This window comes from Rhipicephalus sanguineus, chromosome 3, assembly GCF_013339695.2.
Source record: "Rhipicephalus sanguineus isolate Rsan-2018 chromosome 3, BIME_Rsan_1.4, whole genome shotgun sequence".
In the NCBI taxonomy this organism is placed as follows: domain Eukaryota; kingdom Metazoa; phylum Arthropoda; class Arachnida; order Ixodida; family Ixodidae; genus Rhipicephalus; species Rhipicephalus sanguineus.
Genome location: NC_051178.1, coordinates 9,968,624 through 9,991,492, shown reverse-complemented (window position 1 = coordinate 9,991,492; position 22,869 = coordinate 9,968,624). Strand labels below are relative to the sequence as shown.

The 22,869-nt window shown below is 48.7% G+C and overlaps 1 protein-coding gene across 1 annotated transcript in view; it reads right to left on the bottom strand.

Moving 5' to 3' along the window:
- Positions 1-22,869, bottom strand: part of LOC119384790 (transformation/transcription domain-associated protein-like) — a 946,434-nt gene that overhangs the window by 671,823 nt on the left and 251,742 nt on the right. Inside the window, 1 exon segment of the mRNA XM_049413130.1 lies at positions 5,112-5,214. Coding sequence (XP_049269087.1) covers positions 5,112-5,214 — 103 coding nt within the window.

Genomic DNA, 22,869 nt, shown 5'->3' with positions numbered 1-22,869 from the left:
TGGAGAGCAAGTGGCTTGGTTCGGTGAACATGGTAACCTCGGCAGTGCACCGGTCTGGGTGACACACCCTACATTTTGATGACAAGCCAAACAGGCATGATAGCTTTGCTTAACATTTATTACCACAGTGCATTAAACCTGCACTTCTTTTCTGCTTTATGCATGATGTATGACTGCCGTGAAGAGGACTTCGACAGTGCGGCTTCAAGGAGTAATTGCCGGATCTCAGGTTCAAACGGTTGATTTTTCTTTCATGCTGCTCAATTTTTTGTCATACTGCCATATCATTCTAACATCCTAGGGGCATTTTCAAAGGACAAAAAGAATACTTCGGCGACTATACTTTGCATAGAATCTTGAACGTCAATTTGACAAAGTATCAACGTAATGAAGTAAACAGCCAATTTTACAAACTCTGTTACACGACAACCTTAAGAGCATGCCATAAAAAGCACCTACTGCAAAAGCAAAGCCAGTGAACAGTTTCCATCCTTAATGGACGTTCTCCTCGGGTGGTATACAGTCAACTGCCGATTTTTCGGACGCCCGATTTTCCGAACATGCTCGAAAATTCGGAAACTTTCACGGCACCGGCACCAGCCCCATAGACGTCAATGTATAAGAACGTCCGAAATTTCGGACGCTGAAACTCTTCGGCCTCTGATTTTTCGGACTTTTTGCCCAAGTTGCGGGTGCGAAAGGCATTAATTGAAGCCCCCACCTCTGCCGCGTCTATCATCTCGTAGGTTCGAACCAACGCTTTCGCAAGTCAATCTGTTTGCGACAGTATCAGAGTCCGAAAGTCAGTTTGAGGAAAAAATGTAATGACGCAAAGAAGACGGGGACGAAGCGAAGACACGAACACACAGACACGGGCGCCAACTTCCAACTGTTTATTATCAGAAACCGCGCCGATTTATATACGATGCCGAACAAGGTAATCCCATAACAGAAATTGAGACATCGCAGAACTAACAATTCATCATGTGCCATAAATACAAACACAAGGCATGCGCCGGCACAGCACTAACCGCGCAGCATCAGATTTACTCCTGCGTTAACCTCATCGCTATTGCATTATGCCGGTCAAGGCTACTCTCGTATTGCATCAAGCGGAGGGTGGTGCCGTTGGAAGTGCAGCTCCTCTTTGGAATTTTAGAACCGTCATGGGGACACACCCGAAGAACTTGCAAAGTACTCAAGTCGGAACTGTGGCGTCAAGTTCGCTTATACCAGGACTGGCTGAAGATACTTGTTGAACGCTACGGTAACGGAGGAAGCCTCACGGATTTCCAAAAGTTGGCGGCGCAAAGCACAGAATTCCTTTGGCAGCGAACCCGACTCGGACTTCCACGGCGAGAGCGGGCAGTTGCAGGCACGTCTTCTGTAACCGTACTTGGAGGTGCTTCAGTTCCTCGCGGCGTTCAACATGTGTTAGAAAATGGACCGAAATACAGCTACCCGCCTTCCGCGACGCGGTCGCAACTTGTGGCCATGGTACGGGATGTTGCGAGTCGCGCGTCCGAGCCAGATCGGGAACGGGCCATTGCTGACGGAGTCGACTGCCTACTACGCACGGTGAGTGACAAGCCAGGAAAGAAACCCCCGATTAAGAAAATTGTGAAGTGTTTAAAAGAGGAAGGACTTGCCGTTGTCGAAGCTGATAAGGAGGGTGGGTTTGTCCTGATGCCAAAGGGATTGTTCGATGCGAAAGCCCAAGAGGCGATTCAGAAGAATTTCAAACCGTCAAACGTTTTGCCTAAAAAGCAAAAATCTTTGGCTCTACGCTTGCTAAAGGAAAGAAATTTGAAGCACCTTCAAAAAGAAGTAAGCAAGTCTGTAAAAGATAGCCTTGATGTCTTTTTCACCGGCAAGACTCACAAGACAGAGTGTCCGCTCAGAGTGATCGTCTCCGAGAAGGGCACGTGGCAAGACGAGGTCAGCAGCTATCTGCAACGATGCCTCGGCAAGCTGGACGTACAGGACCCGTTCTTGGTGCGCAGTTCGACAGACCTAGTACAAGATCTAGCGCAAGGCAAGTTGGCAACCGCCAGGACTGCTTTTTCTTTTGATGTGCAGGACTTATTTTATTCCGTACCGCAGAGTGGTCTGTTTGATGCAGTTCGCGAGTCCATCGAGGCTTCGGGTGAAGTAGACTTCCAGAACTATGCTGGGATGAGTACGGATCAATTTTTAGAGTTTTTACGATTTTATTTGCATTCCACCATCGTGTGTTTTAACGGTTCATATTATGTTCAGAAAAACGGCATCTGCATCGGCTCATCTGTGGCCCCGGTTTTGTGCGACATCTTTCTTTCATCCATTGACAAACGCATTCATGCCAAAACCGACAACAGCAGTGTTGTTAAGATTTACAGATATGTTGACGACTATCTTGTGTTTTTAAGTTTACCCGACACTAGCCTTGACGTAGCTGTTGCAGAATTAACTAACATCTTTTTAAAGGAATCTGGCGGACTAGAATTCACTTCGGAATTGCCTCAAGACAATTCCATTCAATTTCTGGATGTTAAACTTAGTTTCACGAAGGACCACCTGTGCTGGATGTATAACCCTAGGACTAAGAAGAGCCTTTTGCCGTATGACAGCGCACATTCTAAGCTAATCAAGAGAGGCATAGCTATGACATGCCTCAATTCAGCTTTAAGTCATGTGAGCACCGTCTTGTTACGGGTTTTAGTAATCAGATTAACAGGCTGAAAGACGCTCGATTTCCTCCCTCCGTTATCACGGGTGTGTGCAAAAGCCTCTTGCAGAAGTTGAAACGTGGAAGAAAAGTGCAGGAGCCAAAAGAAAAAATGAGTACGCACGTAATTCCTTACGTTCACCGGCTCTCGCACAATATAAAGAAGATCGCAGCCAGATATAGTGTGCGCATTGTATTTTCCGCTCCATGCAAACTGGCCAGGATTTGCCCTTTGATGGCAGATAAGCAGCCGGCTGCCTGCTCCAAGAAGCACGCCACGCGATACACCGAGTGTGTCAGCAATGTGGTATATAATATTCCCCTAAGCTGCGGTAGGGTGTACATCGGCCAAACAGGCCGGTGTTTCAACGATCGTGCAAGGGAGCACCGCTTGGCGGTTAGCAGCAACATGGGCGGGCACTTGGTAGACCACTGCAAGCGCTGTGGTTGTGCGCCACACTTCAACCAAACCACGTTTCTTAGGAGAGCAAACAGCCGCACTGAAAGGGAGACAATTGAAGCGTTTCTAATAAAGAGGGCAGGTAGCCAGTGCGTTAGTGCCCCATCACTCGATCTAAGCGAGAAAGAAGCTATCTTTTTGAAAGATGGCATTTAGACATGTAGAGTTTCGATTGTGCGCTATTCATTTTGCCTCTCACTAGGGTTGGCACGTGTTCATAGGTGCTGGCATGTTTTCATAGTTTGATCGCGTTAGTGCAGTTCCGGCGCATGCCTTGTGTTTGTATTTATGGCACATGATGAATTGTTAGTTCTGCGATGTCTCAATTTCTGTTATGGGATTACCTTGTTCGGCATCGTATATAAATCGGCGCGGTTTCTGATAATAAACAGTTGGAAGTTGGCGCCAGTGTCTGTGTGTTCGTGTCTTCGCTTCGTCCCCGTCTTCTTTGCGTCATTACATTTTTTCCTCAAGTTATGAACCAACTAGCTCAGCAACAAGCCCTGTTGACTGAAAGTCAGCTTTGCCGCATTGCCGAAGTGTTATGGGGTGAAGCAGACCAGAAATTCAAAGGGGTCGCTATCACGGCGCCGTGCGGCGATGTCTTTACGGATAAGCAGCGGAAATACACGGAGGCGTGATGGCGGCAGGTGGCAAAAGCACCAGTACGGCTTAATCGCTGACAACCCTTACGATAAGCATCTTCAGTTAACTGCTCGCTGGTGCATGTGGCCTAGCGCAGTTGCATGCGTACTGCACGCATTTAATAGGTGAGAACCCAAACACGCCGCGCCGCCATTCATGCTGCCTCTTTGAGCGAGGCCGCTAAGTGCACCGCACAGACGCGTTGCCTTCACGAACAAAACCAGCTCGCCATTCGCCGCGCCCGTGTGCGGTCAGGAACGGAGTAGGCATCACGAACCCTTTCATGACAAATGCGTGCGTACGGTACAGCAACAGTACAGTGACGGCATCAGCTTAGTTGGCTATGTGCTTCACACAACTAGAAGCGATCGGCTTCACACGGCAGCAAATGCTGCATATCGGCAGAGGTTCGGCGATGTGTGTGCGCATCGTTTACGTGCGCACACGCATCAGGGAAAGTCGGACGAGTCGACCGCTCTTCCGCCCCAGTCTTTGTGTTCCGTGTCAACGCATTTCCAAACGCTCCACGCAAGAGAGCCGTAATCTATCCCGCGCTTTGCTGGTATCAGCGGCGCTCATCATGAGACGCAAATTTGCAGGTGGCGGTTGGCACGTAGTTCAGCGGGGTTCGCGGCAGGTACGGAATGCATTTGCGAGAGCCTGGGCGTGCACCAAAATGCCTGGAGGCATTAGAACTATTTCGGACGTGGCTGTGGCGATTTGATCGCTTGAGTGGAATAAAAAAAGCATGAATTCGTTATTCCAGACTGCCCAATTTTTCGGACGATTTCGCGGTCCCTAGGGAGTCCGAAAAATCGGACATTTTTCGGACTCCCTAGGGACCGAAAAATGTCTGCCAAATGTCTGCCGAATTTTCTGCCATATGCACTTTGAGCACAGCACACAGAGACAAGCCAGGACAAAGCAGCTGGACATGATTCGTATTATGGCTGCCCATGCAGAGAGGTGCCAAGGAGTTTCTTTTTGACGGATAACCAGGAGCCAGACAGAGAAAGGGAGTCACCAGGGACCGCATCCTAGAACAATCACTATTAAGAACAATTACCTCATTGTTAACAGCAGTGTATGCAGACACAACAACATCAATCTATCTGCAGAAGGAACGTAAGCCAGTTGGGCACATCAACAGAATGTCAGACCTAACAAAACAAAGGTGATCGTTCCAGAACATGGCCCCTGTGTTGTCACAAGAATGGCTTTCCATGGCGGTTCAGAGGCTACTTCCCTCCCCCAGTGCTGGTGCATGTCCTGGGAGCGGGAATGCTGGGGCACACTCACCACCGGGCATCTTACACGTGCCGATGCCCCAGGTGATGGTCTTGACACCACACACCAACGTCTTCACCAGGCTCCGACAGTCGGCCACTGTGTAGCTGTTGTTCTGCATGTGAGAGAAGCCAGAAACAGGAAAGTCAATACCCTGAGACAGTTTCTCCATGTGTGCTACAATTCTGGTTAACCTCCCTGCCTTTCTCTCGTTTTATTATCTCTCTCTCTCTCTCTCCATGTGTGAAGATTGTAATAATATATGGTGCGCGCGGGTTTCAAATAGGCAAAAACAAAACAGTGCGCCGTGCGGTGGCGACTTGTGTTACGACTTTTGTGGCCCTTTGAATGTGTGCGCGGTGCGGGGGCGAATCACGTATGTGTTGTGCGGTGGCGAAGAGGACGGCGATCGTGTGCGCGGCGTGCCTCGAGACAGCCTGAGCAGTGCATGGGCCGTGTGCAAGTCGCATTCCAAGGCTGGGATCTCCTTTGCTGGGTGTCCGGTCCATAGGAGAAACCACAGCCCTACCTCCTGGAGCCTCGACGTAACGGAGCGTTCCCGCTACTGGAAGATCGAGCCAGGGACCATGTACGAGGCCGGGCCAAGCCTCGACACCGTGTGCAGACAGGCACCTTCAGGGTTCCGCCCACGAGCACGCATGAGCCGAGGGGGGTCCCTTGGGCGCAGAGTTCCGGCATCAACGCCCGCGGAGTAGACCCCGTGACTTCACACGGCCAGACCAGCACCGAGCTACAGCATCGACACATGGTCTACGCACGACGCCTTCAACTCGGCAACCTCATCGGCTCCGACGGCAAACTGTACGCCACTGCTTGACTATTTCGCGTAGCAGCCATCACGTCGCATGTAACTGTTTTCAATATTCGTTCAGTCCTTTTGTGTGTGTAAAGACGTCTTGCATGCGCTTGTCCCCCTGCGTGCTGCGTCATTCTTTCTGGAGCGAATCCTGAACCCTAACATAACATCACAAAGATAATGACTTCTCACACAGCACAGTACGTCTCTGCCATCAGCATCACACATATTTACATGACACATTTTATTGAAATTTGAAACCCAAAGTTGTAGGGTTAACTTCCACCGCCAGAAATGAGAAATAAGGGCCATTCTCGCAACATTCCATTTGCTTTCAAGCTCTACCTATATTCCACACAACGAAAAAAACAATTATTTTTCAACTTTTACTGAGCCACTGCTCACTGTCAGGAGTGCAGCAGCTGATTGGAAGAGTGGCTATTCCATCAATGAACGACGCTCCCATAAGAGCCTGTCATGAGTAAAAGGGCACGGGGCGCGCGCCGGACAGCGCAAGGCGTCGATGGTGTGCGGGGAATGGAAAAGTACCCGATGGTGTGCACCCCCGCCACGTCGACGCAAGCCATTGGCCGGAGAAAGGCGCATGCCACGCGACCCGAGCCGTCGAGAAAGACCACACGAGAAGAGAAAGTCATTGTTCGGTGGAGTCGTCGAGGAGCAAGGTGGTGCAGGCCAGCGTCGCGTCCGCGACGGGAACAGCAGGGCTGAGTTCTGGAGGCAGCGTTGTGCATGCCCCGGGAGGGTGGCCGTCGACCTCGGGGTCTACCGAGCGAGGCGTCCCGGGCTTGCGGCAGCCTCATCACGCAGTTCTCGTGGCACCTGCGGCACTACCACAGCTCGGCAAGATGACGGCGACCCACCGACAATCACCGGAGAGCCACGTCGACAGTTCGACCCGGTGGCACCAAGGGGAGGCCAGGAGTTAGGCCTAACGGGGAGAGACCGGTGTTCTCCGAAAGGAAAGAAGCATCGGCGAGGACGATCAGCGAGACGTCTGATCGACGGCGACGGCCCGTAGACGTCGACAGGAGCGGCGACGACGGGACTGGGCGTCGACTTTGGAACTCGACTGAGTCAGCGGACTCCACGAACGGAGTAAGAACGTTCTATGTGTAGCGCGACTAACTGAGAGGCCATAGTGGCCAGGCGCTCGAGTTGAAGGAGCTAGACATAGCTCAAATGTTTTGTAGTGTTAGCGATTGCGCACTAACTCAGCATGTTTGCACTTGTTGATTTTTATTGTAAATTTTGAGTGCGTGTTTGTTTTGGTTTGCCGTGGTGTGTACGATAAAGTTTTGTTTGCAGTGCCACCACGGTGTCTCCCGATTCTCTCTCTCTCCCAAATCCATTCCGACATTGCAAGCGCTCCCGAGATACGTGACATAATAAGTGGCGAGCCTGTGCCAGGATTTTTCCAGCGTTGGGCCCAGTCACGTATCGTCGGGGGTTGCAAGGATGGATTGGGGGAGGGTATCAAGAGTCATTCGGGAGAGAAAGCTCAATAAGGAGCAAGCCCTAAAGTTTATTGAGGACGGGAAAGAACGCGTTCGAAAAGAGTGGGATAATGAGAGAGAGGAGCACAAAGCCTTACTAGAGGCACTACGCGCTGAACGCGAGGCAAAACACGCCGCAGTGTTAGAAGCATATGCTCGAGAGAAGCAGGAACTTGAGCTTCAACTGCGATTGGCACAAGCCAAACGAGCAAAAGGGTACATTGAACAGGATGAGAGAAGGCCCACAGAGGTTTCAATGGAAGAAGTCAATGTGCCTGATTTTGAGAGTTCTGTCTCCACTGAAGAAAGGGGCATTGAGCACGCTAGTTGTGCAAAGGAGATCAGTATTTTAAGGAATGAACAGATGATAAATAGCTCAGATGTTGCATATGGGGATAGTAAAGCAACAGGTAGCGAATTGCATGCCATTGTTGTTGAAGAGGGCACGGAGGTGCGGAACGCTACGCCTCCAGGCAGCAGGGAAGCAGAGTATAGCTCTTCGTTGATGAGCATACACATTCAAAGTAAAAGAGTGTCACAAGCACGAGAGAAAACACCAGAGAGAAGTAGGATGAATGGATCGTTTCATACGCAGGGTGGTAAGCGCGTAAAAGTGAAGGGGACGCACACAGCTTCAAGGGTAGCGAAAACTGGTTTCAAGTATCAGGACGCAAGGAAATTTGCTCGAGCTGTGAACCCTAGACGCGTAAGACCAAGGAGAAAGAACGCTGCGAAAACGCGTCAAGTAGGTTGTAATTATTTGGATGCAGAGAGGGTCGTGCAAGAAACCAGTGTCGGGCATAAATGTAGAACGCAGCATAGAAAAGTTGTACGGAAGAGGCGTCTGGTGAGTGGAAACAGAGGCGTCAGCTGTAGTGAACGTGCGAGACGATGGGCAGCAAATAGACGCCGGAAAAAACTAAAGAAGACACGAAATGTGAAAAAGCACAGGTTTAAACGTGGGGAAGTAAATTGGTGGTTGCTATGGTGTTGAGAAGGATTCTGTGAAATATAAATCCTGTGCAGTGAATAGGTTTTGAGAATAATAATGGATGACTATTCTTGAGTAGAGCTTGGGAGTAATTGAAATTGTGAATATTTTAGAAGGGTGAGTGTTGCGTATGGTGCGTAGTTTTTGAAGTTTTTTAAGAGAATTGTGCGTAGTGATTTCTGTGAGCGTAGCAGTATAGGGTTAAGGACTATGAACGCGTGGACATTGTGAACGGTTCTGTGTATGGTGTGATGTGTTCGCGAAAGTGCGTGATAATGACCATGGTGCAGTGAAAGTACATGTGAACGGAAAAGAGGATGCAAGTCATAAGTTAGAAGACACTATCAGAAGAGTCGAGGGCCGCAACCCTGAAGAGAAGAAGCAGTTTTTTAAGAAAAAACTCTTAAAAGGGGGCCCAATGTCATGAGTAAAAGGGCACGGGGCGCGCGCCGGACAGCGCAAGGCGTCGATGGTGTGCGGGGAATGGAAAAGTACCCGATGGTGTGCACCCCCGCCACGTCGACGCAAGCCATTGGCCGGAGAAAGGCGCGTGCCACGCGACCCGAGCCGTCGAGAAAGACCACACGAGAAGAGAAAGTCATTGTTCGGTGGAGTCGTCGAGAAGCAAGGTGGTGCAGGCCAGCGTCGCGTCCGCGACGGAAACAGCAGGGCTGAGTTCTGGAGGCAGCGTTGTGCATGCCCCGGGAGGGTGGCCGTCGACCTCGGGGTCTACCGAGCGAGGCGTCCCGGGCTTGCGGCAGCCTCATCACGCAGTTCTCGTGGCACCTGCGGCACTACCACAGCTCGGCAAGATGACGGCGACCCACCGACAATCACTGGAGAGCCACGTCGACAGTTCGACCCGGTGGCACCAAGGGGAGGCCAGGAGTTAGGCCTAACGGGGAGAGACCGGTGTTCTCCGAAAGGAAAGAAGCATCGGCGAGGACGATCAGCGAGACGTCTGATCGACGGCGACGGCCCGTAGACGTCGACAGGAGCGGCGACGACGGGACTGGGTGTCGACTTTGGAACTCGACTGAGTCAGCGGACTCCACGAACGGAGTAAGAACGTTCTATGTGTAGCGCGACTAACTGAGAGGCCATAGTGGCCAGGCGCTCGAGTTGAAGGAGCTAGACATAGCTCAAATGTTTTGTAGTGTTAGCGATTGCGCACTAACTCAGCATGTTTGCACTTGTTGATTTTTATTGTAAATTTTGAGTGCGTGTTTGTTTTGGTTTGCCGTGGTGTGTACGATAAAGTTTTGTTTGCAGTGCCACCACGGTGTCTCCCGATTCTCTCTCTCTCCCAAATCCATTCCGACATTGCAAGCGCTCCCGAGATACGTGACAGAGCCATGCACACCATTCAGCCGATAGTTCACAGAAAAGCCACTGCTACAGATGGCAAACAGCATACATAGCTCTATCAACAGTGGAACATGGCACCGTCCAACTGCTGGTTCAGTTAAACTGTACGATGAGGTCCAGCTAGCAAGCTGCAAAGTATCAGGGCGTGTAATTCTCACAAGAGCAAAACTTCCTCACAAACACAGCTCTCACTTTAAATTAAAATGAGTGATGTTGGAATAATAGAATTTACTGTATTTACTGATTTACTCACATAATTTGCGCACTTCTTTTTGCAAATTTGGAGCTCCGAAGAGGGGTGTGCAAATTACGTGGAGATTCCGTGAGCACATCCGAAATAACATGCACGGTATAATACATTAAAAAAGAAAATAAATTATAGCGCAACCGAAGGTTGTTTGTTTATATAGCTAAACAGAATTAGCGCGTACTTAACCAGCCAGATCCGGTCATGCATGGTCTAATCAGAATTACTGGTCAAGAAAGCCAGCCGACTGAGAATCATCGCCGTGGCCTCTGTCACCGCCCTGCCAAAGCGCATCGTCCTCGGTTCCGTCGAGCGCGTTTGACAGCCCCATCTGTTTGAAGGTCTTCTCAACAATGCTGGAAGAAACAAGGTGCCACGGCACAGCGATACCGGTGGACCTAAGCTCTCGTACATATTTGAAAAGGTACAGAAAATTTCCATGCTTCGGTCCTTGGAATGCTCTCCTTCCCGGTCTTGTATTAAAAAGCGACCTCTTCTGCTTTATCCAGTACCAAACTTGACTCATTCACACTGAAGTGCTTGATGGCGACATGGTTCCAGTTTTCTTCAGCAAACTCTACAACAGTGAGCTTGAATTTCGCCGAATAGTTATTGTAGCCCAGCGCAAGAGAACAGTGAAAACGTGACTGGCTGATGGCGAAACCTAAACTTCCGAAATCAACCAAGGCTGCATTGCAGTGCAGACACAGAGAAAGAGGGGCAGCGAGGGAGAAGTTGGTGCGACTTGCCCTTGCACGCCTCCGATGCAGAAAATAGTCCGTGCCTTCTCACAGCAGGTGAACGCTCGAGCAGTTCCAACAACCCGTGAACAGATCTGGGTGTTTTGGTATGGTTGTTACGGCCCCTAAAATATAACATTCTAGGGACCGAAGAATGTAACGAAGTAATTGGAAGAAGCGACTTCATATGAAGAAGGGACGGTGTATGACTGTGCTCGCCTACTCGGCAAGGGGTGCGGGGAGGGGGCGCGGCCGTCCAAAGCCTCTCCGTGCGTGTGCGCCGGCGAGCTGCTTCGGGCGGCGCGGGGAACATAAAATATGCAATAAATATTTTTTTTTTAGTACAGCTGGCTAAATATTAGGGGTGCGCAAATTATCGAGGGCACAAATTATGCGGGTAAATATGGTATACCCTGCACATCACAATAGGAGGGTTGATGCACTCATTACCATGAAAGTTTGAGGGTTTGACGCTCCGAAAACTTGTGCAGTTTGTGTGATCACCTCAGCATGACAGCAGATAACTGCACTAATCAAAAGGGTGTAGTCTATAAGCATTTCAGAAGAGATCAATGTCTACTCAGCCAAAAGAGCTAAGAATGATTCATATTAGTAGGCATGCGCGAGTATTCGAGCGCTTCAAATATTAGAATACTACCACATTCGAATTCACTTCAACACGAATTAATTTAAAGTATTCTCATGTAACGAATAACTTATATTTCATCGCCTCTAGCCTCTGAAAAGGTAGTTTCACTGCAGTGTGGAGCTGCTGTGTCGTGAAACCAATTATAAAAAAAAAATTTGCAGTGGCTTAGCTCGGCTATGCCAGGATATACGTAGCGTTAGCAAAGGTCCAGCTGATTATTCTTAGCTTTCCAGATTGTCTAGGATTATTAGCCTTCTTCTGTTCATTCTTTGTACACTGAACCGCTAATTGCCAGGCAACTACTTCAGGATCCGACGAGATAAGCTTCTCGGCTCTTCTGTGCCATCAAGCAGCATTTGCACTCTCCTTCTCCATGGTGTTACCCACCTGCAAACGCCAGTCAGAGGCGCTATCAAGCGGCCCCAGTGCAGTGTCAGACGGCGACTGCACAGCAAAGGCGAATAGCTGCGCGCGTGTCGACACCACTGTGTCTATGGCTACGACGTAACTCCTCTCGAATGCGGCGCAGACCGGCAGCGGTGAGCCGCGCGCGGCGGTGTCGGAGAGCGCGTGAGATGCCAGCTCCGGTGACCCAGCTGTGTGACATCACTGATCCTCGCGCATGCGCAGCACGGCTCATGACCCTCAACGCGAAATCGGCTCCGGCTAGGCAAGTGTAGCTAACGCTACAAAAAATCCGCACTGCCACGAAGCCACACTTCAAGGTTAAATGTACATGTTACCAGCACTTTACCTACATTTTTCTTTTTTTTAATGTGCTATACAGGCTTATATGAACACAGTACTGAAAATTTTAAAACGTAAGATATGTTACCACTTGTAAATAGCACCCTGTTACTATTCAAATCCTGCCACTATTTGAATTTGGTTCCACTTCAGCAAAAAAAAAGTGACATTTGCACATGCCTCGTTGCAATTCTAAAATGCATGGTGCAAGTTAGTTGGGTCCTGCCAAAAATGCATATTTTTCTTAATAATATATGATAAACACTATTCAAACTATGTATTTGATTCAAAATTATTCGACCAAATCACTATTCACTTCGAACCTGAATTTTACAACAGTTAAACGTGCCTATAACGAACCTCCATACAACCAATTCCTCGATATTCTCGATATTATGAAGTTTTTACATTCCCCGCAGTTATTCTATAGAAGCACATATATTTGTGACCTCTATGTAACAAAGAGGCAGCTGGCGACACCCTTGAAATAACGAATTCCCACCCGTCAACCACCTATTGATTTTGCCCCAATTTCTGTCACTTTAGCACAAGCAGCAGCCACATGCATCTTCTGCAGTTGCCTGCTGACGACGGAGTGCAAAGCAGCGTGTAGCCGGTGGACACAGCGTGCACTCGTGCGTGTGCGTGAAGTGTGTACAAGGCAGCTAGCACAAAAGGCGCATGAAAGCAGGAAAACCCCCAAGGAATCCACTTGCGTCACCGCCTAAGTGGCCGGTAAACCGTGGGGTGAGCCCGATGCGAAAAAATTGGCCCGAGGCTGATTTTTCTGCACCACGATAGTGGAATGCCTTTCCGCTTCACGGCAAGCTGTACCGGCCATACTTTGGCTGCACTAGCATACAGACCACGTGATGTAAACATCCACAAGTTCACAAGTTCAAAATGGCAGCTCGAGTCATCGGTAATGCTCATCAGCACAATCATAAACTACCCGTGCTGCCCTTTCAGGGGTGAGACAGCTGAAACTGATTTGGGAGCAGTTTTTAGAGCAGCAAAATTTCGATTTTGAAGCAGAAGAACCCTGATTTGGAGCAGTTAGCGGAACTTTTTATGTCATCTCAGGAGCTTGGAAAACAGATCTGTATCAACTTGGGGGGGGGGAGGCAAGTACCTATTTAAATTGACCTAGAATAAACGTAACACTGAAACAGCCTTTGGAGAAAATATTGTCTGGCATGAACAACACTACCTCTTTAAATACTATGCGACCTATCTAGCCCGAGTAAGAAACGCGTGAAATAATTGAAAAAAAAAAAAAAAGGTTCTGCAAACTAGGTTCACTTCTTAAAAATTTGAAAAAACAACAACAAAAAGAATGTGATTCAACAAGAATTGCTGTTACATAGCAATAGACCTTTTTACGATCAGTGATATAATTTAGCAGGTTACTGCTCTGGCTTTTATTGCGATTGGCCGCGAGATCGAGTGGAGTCGCCGCCTGGCGGCTTCTGGCTGAACCGTGCCTAGTGTGGATTGCTCCATGCGTCGTCTGCTAGCCATGTTGTGTTTGCATGTGCGCGTACGTCGTGCAGGTGCTCAAAAGGCGGTTTGTTCCGTTGCGTTAGTGCAACGTTAACCGCTCGTACGTATGCCTAACACGATGCAAAGGAGCACTTGGCCTTGATCGGCTGTATATGTGCTGTAATAAGATCAGAGAGTGCACTTGCCGAGAGTGTGCTGTGTGTGGTCGTCGTACCCTCCGTTCACGAGTCATATTAGTGCAGGTGCCGCTCTTTCGTCCAAGCGCATTGCAAAGTGCACTTGGCGTTGTCCTAAAGATGAGAAGTATTAAATCTCATGTGAATGTAGCCTTTTAGCGGCTCGGTGTTAAAAAAAAAAAAAGGCTCTCATGCACTTGCATGTTGTGGTTAGGTGTATAAGGACTGTCGTTTATAGGTTATGCGACGAGTTTTCCTTATGTACGGTCCTGGTCCCACTGCAGAGAAATATTTCTGTCAAATCACGTCTGACACTTCGGTACTTAAATTGTCCCCTAAACAGAACATAAAGTGGAATGACACGGAAATCGCAAAATTGAGTTGCCTTGCGCAATTATAACTTGTGGCGAAATGTATATGAAGACACCCGTGTGCTTAGAATGGTACGCGTTAAGGGGAGACGCGGGTCGAAAAGTCGCGGTTTTCCGAAAAAAAATTTGTTTTTGTTTTTTTTCGGCTGTATTGGCATCCTTGGACTATAATCTTTTATTTCTGAAAATATCAAGGTCAAATTCGCACAAGAAATTATCTAAAAAGGCTTCCAAGTGAGAAGCGGTGACGCGAGAAATGCGCAAAAGTCGCGAAAAATGGTGTAGCTTCCGTCCTTCTGTTGCGAAAATGACGCGGTGCCCGCCATTTGCAATCCTGCCCGCATGCAGCGTAAAGCTGTGTTCTCCACAATACACCAGGGGTTAGTCTCGTATCTTCACGCAGAATAAAAAAAAACGAGAAAAACAACGCGTACGTCGAGCGTTTTGAATTTTGCGGCACGCAGCGCGAGGCCGCCATTGGACGACGGCGCGCTCCACCCTCTCCTCCCTCCCATCTCCCCGGCAAAAGAATGAAGCCTCAAACGCCGTGACCGAGTTCTGCATTTCTTCTGCATTTTTGTGCAAAAATAAAAAAGTTGTTCCGAGGAGCGTCTCCCCTTAAAGGGACACTAAAGGCAAATAATTTATGTCAGAGTGAAAGGTCAATGTGTGAGAACGTCTAAAACGTCAATAGTATCAACAGCAGTGCTCTAATAATTGAGAAATTAAGGTAAATGTAGGACACGATGTGCGCCACGAGTGGGACATTTTGGAAATGATCCTGATGACGTCAGAGAGTCCCGAGTACAATTAACCACTACTAATCAAACTAGTTGCAATAAAAAAGAACCTTCTGTGCATCACAAGACGTAATAAAATGCTGCTTGTTCGTTTCTGTTTGATTCATGGAAAAAAGGACCTACCATGGGAAACGGCGCGAATGGTTCAAAAGTTGCGTTTTCGCCGAGCTGCGAGTCTCAGTGGTAGTTTTGGTATCGCCTACGTGTATTGCTGCGTGTGCTTGGCTCTCGCTATTTTCTCCCTGTAGATACTCTACTTCTGTTGCTGCTGGCCAAGCTAAACTCATTTACAGTGAACTATAGAGTTTCCGAGTGGGCCGTTGCTGCGTCTTGGCAAGGTTGATGGCCGCTGTTGCACAAGAAACGTAGCTTCGGCGGCTGGGCAGTAAAGGCGGGCAACGTTGGGCACAGCAACCGCTATGTCACAAGGTCCGTCCAGGCGGGGTATTTGAAATGCGCTAACGCCGTGCGGACCACTAAAACGTGATTTTCTTTCAAAATAAGCATTTCCTTGGCACGAAACAAGCACTTTGAGGTTTCTGCAATGCTACTGCAACAATCAACGTCGACTTAATATTTGCCTTTAGTGTCCCTTTAAAGGTCCCTGATGGTCAAAATCAATCCAAACGGCGTACTTTACATTTATGTCGTAGTAATTTCACGCGAAGCCACATCCTTTTTTCTTTACATTATCTTGAGCGCTTGTGTTGCGTTGTTATAGTAGATTGACGGAAGGCAGCGGGCATTATTCGCATTAAAAAACGTACTTTGGTCCCGTGAAATAACCGGGCCTTTGTTCCATCACTGTCGTGCAAGTAATCAATCGAAGAAAGTTCCGTGCGGTAAAGTTACCTTTGTGCACTGTTACTGGAATAAAAACAAGCGTGTGTGTGTTAAACGTCTCCGTAGTGCTAGAGCACTGTCAGGCTTTCCTCAGTAAACCTATCAACTGTCCTACATTTCAAGCAGAACTGAATAAGAAATGCGGATGAATATTTGAGCATGCAGTGCACATAGTGCTATTTAAAGTCATCGTGCAGGAATACGGGCTTTCTTTTTGTTGGGCGGTATCCAGAAGAACAAGAAGTAAATACTTAATTCAGTCGCACTACGGCAGTGCGTAGTAGGTGGAACACAAGCTAAACATGCACAAATGAAACAAGAAAACGTCATCCATTGCGAAAACGCCGACTGTCGCCGAAGGCAAGCAACCCGTTCGTTGGCAGAATGCGCGTCTCTCACAAGTAATAGTAACGTTCGGCGCGCTTTGTGCATTAATTCGGGAATGAAGAGCACACACATTACCAGAAAGCTGTAGTCAACGCATTTTGTTTCCCGGAAATCGGGTCAAATCGCTCCCAACGAAGCGCTGTTGTGTGCGTTTGTATACACGCCGACAACCGGCTATCCATACTAGCGCGGCGACGGTGCTGCCACCTGTAGTCCGATCTTGAGGCGAATAGCAATTACAGTCGATCCCGGATATACCGAATTCAAAGGGAATCACGAAATAGTTCCATATATCGACCATTCGAAATATAAAATATGCGTTTTTAAAGCTTATATTAATGCATTGTAGGTCTCGAAACAGTTTTCGGAACTCGTAACAAGTGCTAACATGACGATTCGCTCACAACTAGTATGCAAAATAACAAGGTGGCAACTTTATCTTTTGCAAGTTACTACACTTTATTTTGCACGAAAATAGTGCGTAAACTTGTCTTCCTTCTTGCGCACTGTCAAGTTCATCAAGTCACCCTAAATATCATTGAAGCTTTCCAAATAAGCAAATTCAGCACATTCGGCCACAACAGCAGTGATTGACGCTGAACACCAACGCAAGCTCTGGAGCGCGGTAAAAGGTTGTTTAGCGGCGGCATCGGCATTTTCATGACCACACGGGTCCACTTCCGCGGCACCGGCAACGTCAGCCTTGATCTCAACATCGATGCAGTCAGAAACAACGACGTCGTCATCTGCACCGATGAAGTCGCTTGCTATACTTCTGTCCGAGAGCGCACCCGGAAATGCTAAGTCATAAAATTCACTGAGGCACCGTACGCCGTTGTCAGCGGTCATGACATAGCCAAAGTCGCCACCTGGTACCAAAGCCCGCAAGGAAACAGTTCATGACGGTGCTTGCTTGACGTCGTTCCAAGCACCAGTCATCATTTTATCGCTACGAGCGGGTCAATGTTTAGTTCGTTTCCCGAATTGTCAGGAACGACGTGAGAAGTACATGGGTCCTCAAGGCGCAAGAGACAACGCTTGGCGACATCTTGGCGATGACGATGGCACTTGTGGCTATGTAGAAAGCAGCCGCTGCTTGGGCACGAAAAGCAAGAAAAAGCGTAGCCTCCAAGATGTGTGTTTTACAACCGAAAACGCTAAAAATATTGCCACGGGCGTTTCCTATTATCACTTTTGCTTTATTCGGTTTTCGCCCACAAAGACTGCCAGCAACGCTCAGCGCGAATCACGCCTCATCGTTCGAGAAGCTTCCCGATCATTGTAGATCGTTTTGTTAAGATTGCGCGCAAGACGCGCGCACTCGAGCTTATTCTAGAATTTGCGTGACAGCCAGCGATAACGCTGGAATATTCGACGGCACATGTTTAAATGCCGACGCGCTTCACCGCTTGTCAGTTGATCGACGGACGACGCCCTGTTCGCCGCTATCATTGTACAGCGTGTATTGCTGTAGTTCTAGTTCTCATTTTCCGACCACAAGTTCGGCCAAATAAACAGTTTCACCCTGCAAAGGCCGACTGCTGTCTTCGTCGACATCACGACCACGTGACAATATGTCACGACATTGCGGATCTCGAAGGCCGCGCTTTTCAGGCCCGCATGCCATCGTGCGCGAACAAACAGGGAAGGGAATGCGAACATTGGAACGAGGCTGCCGAGTATCTGTGCATTCATCTCATTTTGGTGCCTTCGGCAATTGCCCCCTTGAAAAACACTATGCCCACATGTTGCAACCTACAGATCGCGCATCAAACAAACCGGTACAGTCACAAGCGCTGCGCAACCGACCAGATCAACGTAATGCAACGACACCACCTTTTCGTCACCTGCGCGCGAACAGTAATCGGAACGTGTAAGAATGCGGCCAAAAATGACCAACATTTGTTAGGAAAATGCACTCCCTGGAGTTCAGCGCGGCACAGCATTCAATATACAGTATAAGCTCGTTAATTCTAGGCTTGTGCGAATATTCGCGCACTTCGAATATTCGAACGAATAATACACTATTCGAATTCGCTTCGAGTCAAATTTAAATTATTGAAAATCGAAATGAACGAATAGGTGTATATTAGTCCGCTAACCCCCCTGTAAAGGTGGTTTCACTGCAGTGGAGGGGTGCTATACCGTGAATACATCTTTCCAGGCAAAATCCGCACTGTCCGCTTGTAACTTCCTGTAAAAGTAGTTTCACTGCGGTGGAGGGGTGCTATACAGTGAATACACCTTTCCAGGAAAAACCCGCACTGCCGCGAAGCCCCACTTTAAGGTTAAATGAACATATTTCCTCACATCTATTCATCATTTATTAAGTTTAAAAACTTGTTATACCGGCTTATATGCTCCCAGTATAGTAAATTTTAAAATGTAACATATTATCATTTGCATTCTACCGAAAGCCAAATCCTGCTACTATTAAAAGTTGCTTCCACTTCCTTTGAACCAAAAAGAATGACATTTGCACATGCCTTGTTACAATTTTAAAAATATGTTGTGCAGGTTGGTTGGGTCATGACAAATATGCTCATTTTTCTTTACAATATATGATATACACTATTCGAATTCGATTCGAAATTATTCGACCAAACTCACTATTCGCTTTGAATTCGCTTCGAACCTAAAATTTACTATTCGCACAAGCCTAGTTAATTCGACACCCAATAATTCGGAAATTCGGATAATTCGGACGGCTCTACTGGTCCCGGCCAAAGTGCATAGTTATCAAAGGGACCAAACCTTTGTTAATTCGGCTCCGCACCACTTAATTCGGACAAATGTTGACAGCTGCCGCTACACAAAAGTGTGGTAAAGCAGCGCTGTCACCACTAGAGTGGGGGCGATCCCAGCGTCAACTAGTGGGGGCGATCGCAGTGTCACCGAACGTCGGCGTCTTCTTTCTTCGTTCCACTGCGCCTCCGACGCCATTTTCCTTTGTGTTGTGTCGGCACCGTCAATTCTTGCAGAGCTCTCTTTTTTTCCGTTGTGACCGTGTTTGCATGTTACCACCATCATGCACTACAATGATGGCAATGCCGGAAAAGCGGCAGAACGCAGACGACCATTACAAAATACTTCAGCAAATAAAGGTATGCTTCTCCAACTTTATTTTAATGTTGTTTTTCCTGTTCATTCGTTAATTTGGCATTTGGTTAATTCGGACATTTTTTCCGGTCCCGTGAAATCCGAATTAACGAGCTTTTACTGTATCGGATGTTTCGCTGTGCGGGAGTTCGATATACGTGTGCACCCGCCCTATACCTTTGCATGGGAAATTCAAGGGCATTTTTCAACTGTTCAATATAGCCAATTATTCGATATATCCTAATATGATATATCTAGGATCGACTGTATATGGACATTCTGTGAACAGGTTTTTGCCGTCAGCATCGTAGTCCTGTTCTGTATAAAGTCCAAATCGATAACATCCCCCGCGCATCATATGTTTTACCCTTGGGTAAAAGTTCGCGAGCGAGGGCGACGAACGCGAACACGGCTGAGGCAGAGATCAAAAGAGCCGACGAATCCCCATTGCACGGAGGGCGCATGCAATAACATAGCACTGTATGCCAGGCCTGCCGTTGATTGCTACTCATGCAGAGAGGAAACGCGCCGCCTGTCTTGAAGGAGCACATATATGGTCGTGCTTTCGACGTTGCTACCGACCACCACGCTCTTTGCTGGCTTTCTTCACTAAAAGATCCGTCAGGTCGCCTCGGCCGATGGGCACTTCACTTACAAGAGTATGACATTCGCATTGTCTACTGAACGGGCGGGAAGCACTCTGACGCCAATGCGCTATCTCAATCGCCGATACCTTCCGATGTAGCTTGTGGTGTCGTCACTCCCGGCGCGCACGGTCCTCACTCTATATACTCCTTTAGCCATACGCGCCAAACACCACCGCGGGTTCGAGCACTGGGAGCTTCATGCAGGGTGCCGCGTCCTCGTTCCTCCCGCGCCCGTGTACCGTTCGAACTGCTGCGCGCGAGAACTCGGCCCGTCACCGCGAAGGGACGGCGAGCCATCGCACGCAGCGAGGGAGACCCCAGGCGACACTCTCCAAATTAGTGATTTATTACTGGGATTACAAAGAGATCAATAATTCGACACAGCCAATCGTACGTAACATAATTACACAGGACACCAATTAGCTAATACAAGTTACCAAATGTGGCCGCGAATGGCACACCCACAAAACGAACAAACCAAGAAGCAAGTTTGGAGAGCCGACCTACCCTTCGGCCAGCGCTGCCGCGATCTCGCACCCCAGAGCAGAAGAAACAGAACAGACATAGGAACACTTAAAAGGAACATATACGGTGCACGATCGCGAGGCGCTGCCTCGGGACTTCGAGACCGCAAAGGGGAGCGCGCGCGCGCCGAGGACGGAGCCCCGACAAGACGACGTAACCGCCGGCTGGCGACGAAGAACAAAGAACAAAGGATCGCCGCCGCCCGGAGATGGCCAAAACTAGTACGCACCCTGCGAGGTCCCCAAGTGGTCTCTCTCGAACCTCGTCGCGCGTCCCCCGCTCCTAGGCAAGCGCAAGCAAAGTCCGAATCCCACCAAAATTAGGCCAATGGGGCGTCGTGTTAGATTTTTTGAGGGGCGGGGCGGCAGCGAAGTGACGGCGATTTATGACCAGCTGCCACCCGTCCAGTCGAGAAGAGAGAGACACGAGAATTCTCCGAGGGAAGATGACGTCGAGCAACTGGTTGCGGACGCCTGAATTTCCACAAGCTTCCCCATCAACGCTCTTCGAAACTACGTCAACCACTGACGTCATGGATATGCCGGCTAAACAACGAAAGGATCCCCTGCTTTCAACTATCCTAAACTTCCTGCAGGATCCATCGGCCACAGCTTCTTCTAGAACAATTCGTCGCCAAGGGGCCCACATTACTGTGCGCGACATCCTTTACCGCAGAAATTATATGCCCGATGGTCGCAAATGGCTGCTTGTGATACCATGACACGTGTTCTGACATTTGCGCTTACTTCCATGCTGGCGTTCTGAAAACATATACTCGGCTAAGGCAACGTTTCTACTGATGGGGAATGTGTCACTTTGACTGCCAGTATATTCGCGCTTGCACAGCATGCGAACGGTGTAAAGTTCACCAACGCCTTTCCAGCGAGTTACAGCCGCTTCCCTGCCCTGCTCGTCCTTTTGATCACGTCGGCATAGTCCTATACAGCCCACTTCCCTGCAGTTCTTTGGGTAACAGATGGATAATTGTCGTCGTCGATCATTTGACGCACTATGCCGAGACTGCAGTACTCCCAGCCGCCAGCGCTCGCGAAGTTGCTATATTCATTCAGCAGAATTTCCGTCTTCGATATGGAGCACCACAAGAACTACTCAGCGACAGAGGGCGCGTCTTCCTCTCCGACGTCATACAAGCCCTTCTCGCTATATCGTTCACCGCAGGTCTACAGCATACCACCCACAAACGAACGGCTTGACGAAGAGGTTCAACCGCACACTCGGTGACATGATAACTATGTATGTCGCGGCGGATCCAGTAACTGGGACGCTGTTTCACCATTCTTCACTTATGCGTACAATACTGCCTCACAAGCTACCACAGGCTTTTCGCCGTTTTTCCGGTTATACGGACGAGAGCCCTCTTGTACCACGGACACATTGCTTCCATACCGACCCGACGCTTCCGAAGGCACGCCGGTGTCTGAAGCGGCGAGATACGCAGAGGACCTCCAGCAGCTCGCTTGTAAACTTATAACCGCTGCTTAAGGCAGTGATGCTACTGGCTTAGTTCACTTTGGAGCAGCTTTTGGAGCAGGCAAAATTGCGTTTTGGAGCAGCAAAACTAGCTATTGGAGCAGGTGCTCTGCCTTCAACAATCCATTCTGAGCCGAAGAATTCTTAAAAAAGTAATAAACATCGACCACAGCAGCGTCGACATCCGAGTCAACGGCACTCAAGCCGCGGGCAAATGAGTTGTGCACTTTGTGCAAGCAGCACTCTCCTACATCTATGATGTCAGGATATGCTTCCTGCATCTTTTTTCTGAAGCTTTTCACTGCATTAGGGCCATCCGTAGAAAAGCAAATGACATTTTTCTGCGGCAGGTCCATCATTGCTCTGTGCACTTCACTAGCCAAAATTTTCGAAGTCGCAGAGCCCAGCCGGAAAGACTGTAGGTGTTCCACAACTCACTGTATTTTGTTGGAGAAATGCCTAACCACAACATCAAGTTGTTGGCACCTCTGTACAGGAAGAGAGGTCTCGTCAATGCGGCCGTGCCCGTACCTCACAAGATGGTTGCAGCAGGGTGTAAACAAGTCACATGCTTGCGCTGCAAAACATAGTTCTACATGTAATCGCGTCAAAGTTGAAAACGTTGAGACATTTGCGTTTGTTTGGTACGTACCACGCCATAACGATAAGCGATATGTTTAGTCTACTTCGTATTTATGGTGTATGCCTTTAATTGTTGTATTAGCAACCGCCAGTAGCTGGGGTTACAAGCCAACATGGCAGCACCCATGCAGACGCGACAGCCCGCTTCGATCCGAACTGGCGCTTGCTACTTGCCCGTTGTCCTCCCAGCAAGAAATGAATGGCAAAATCGGC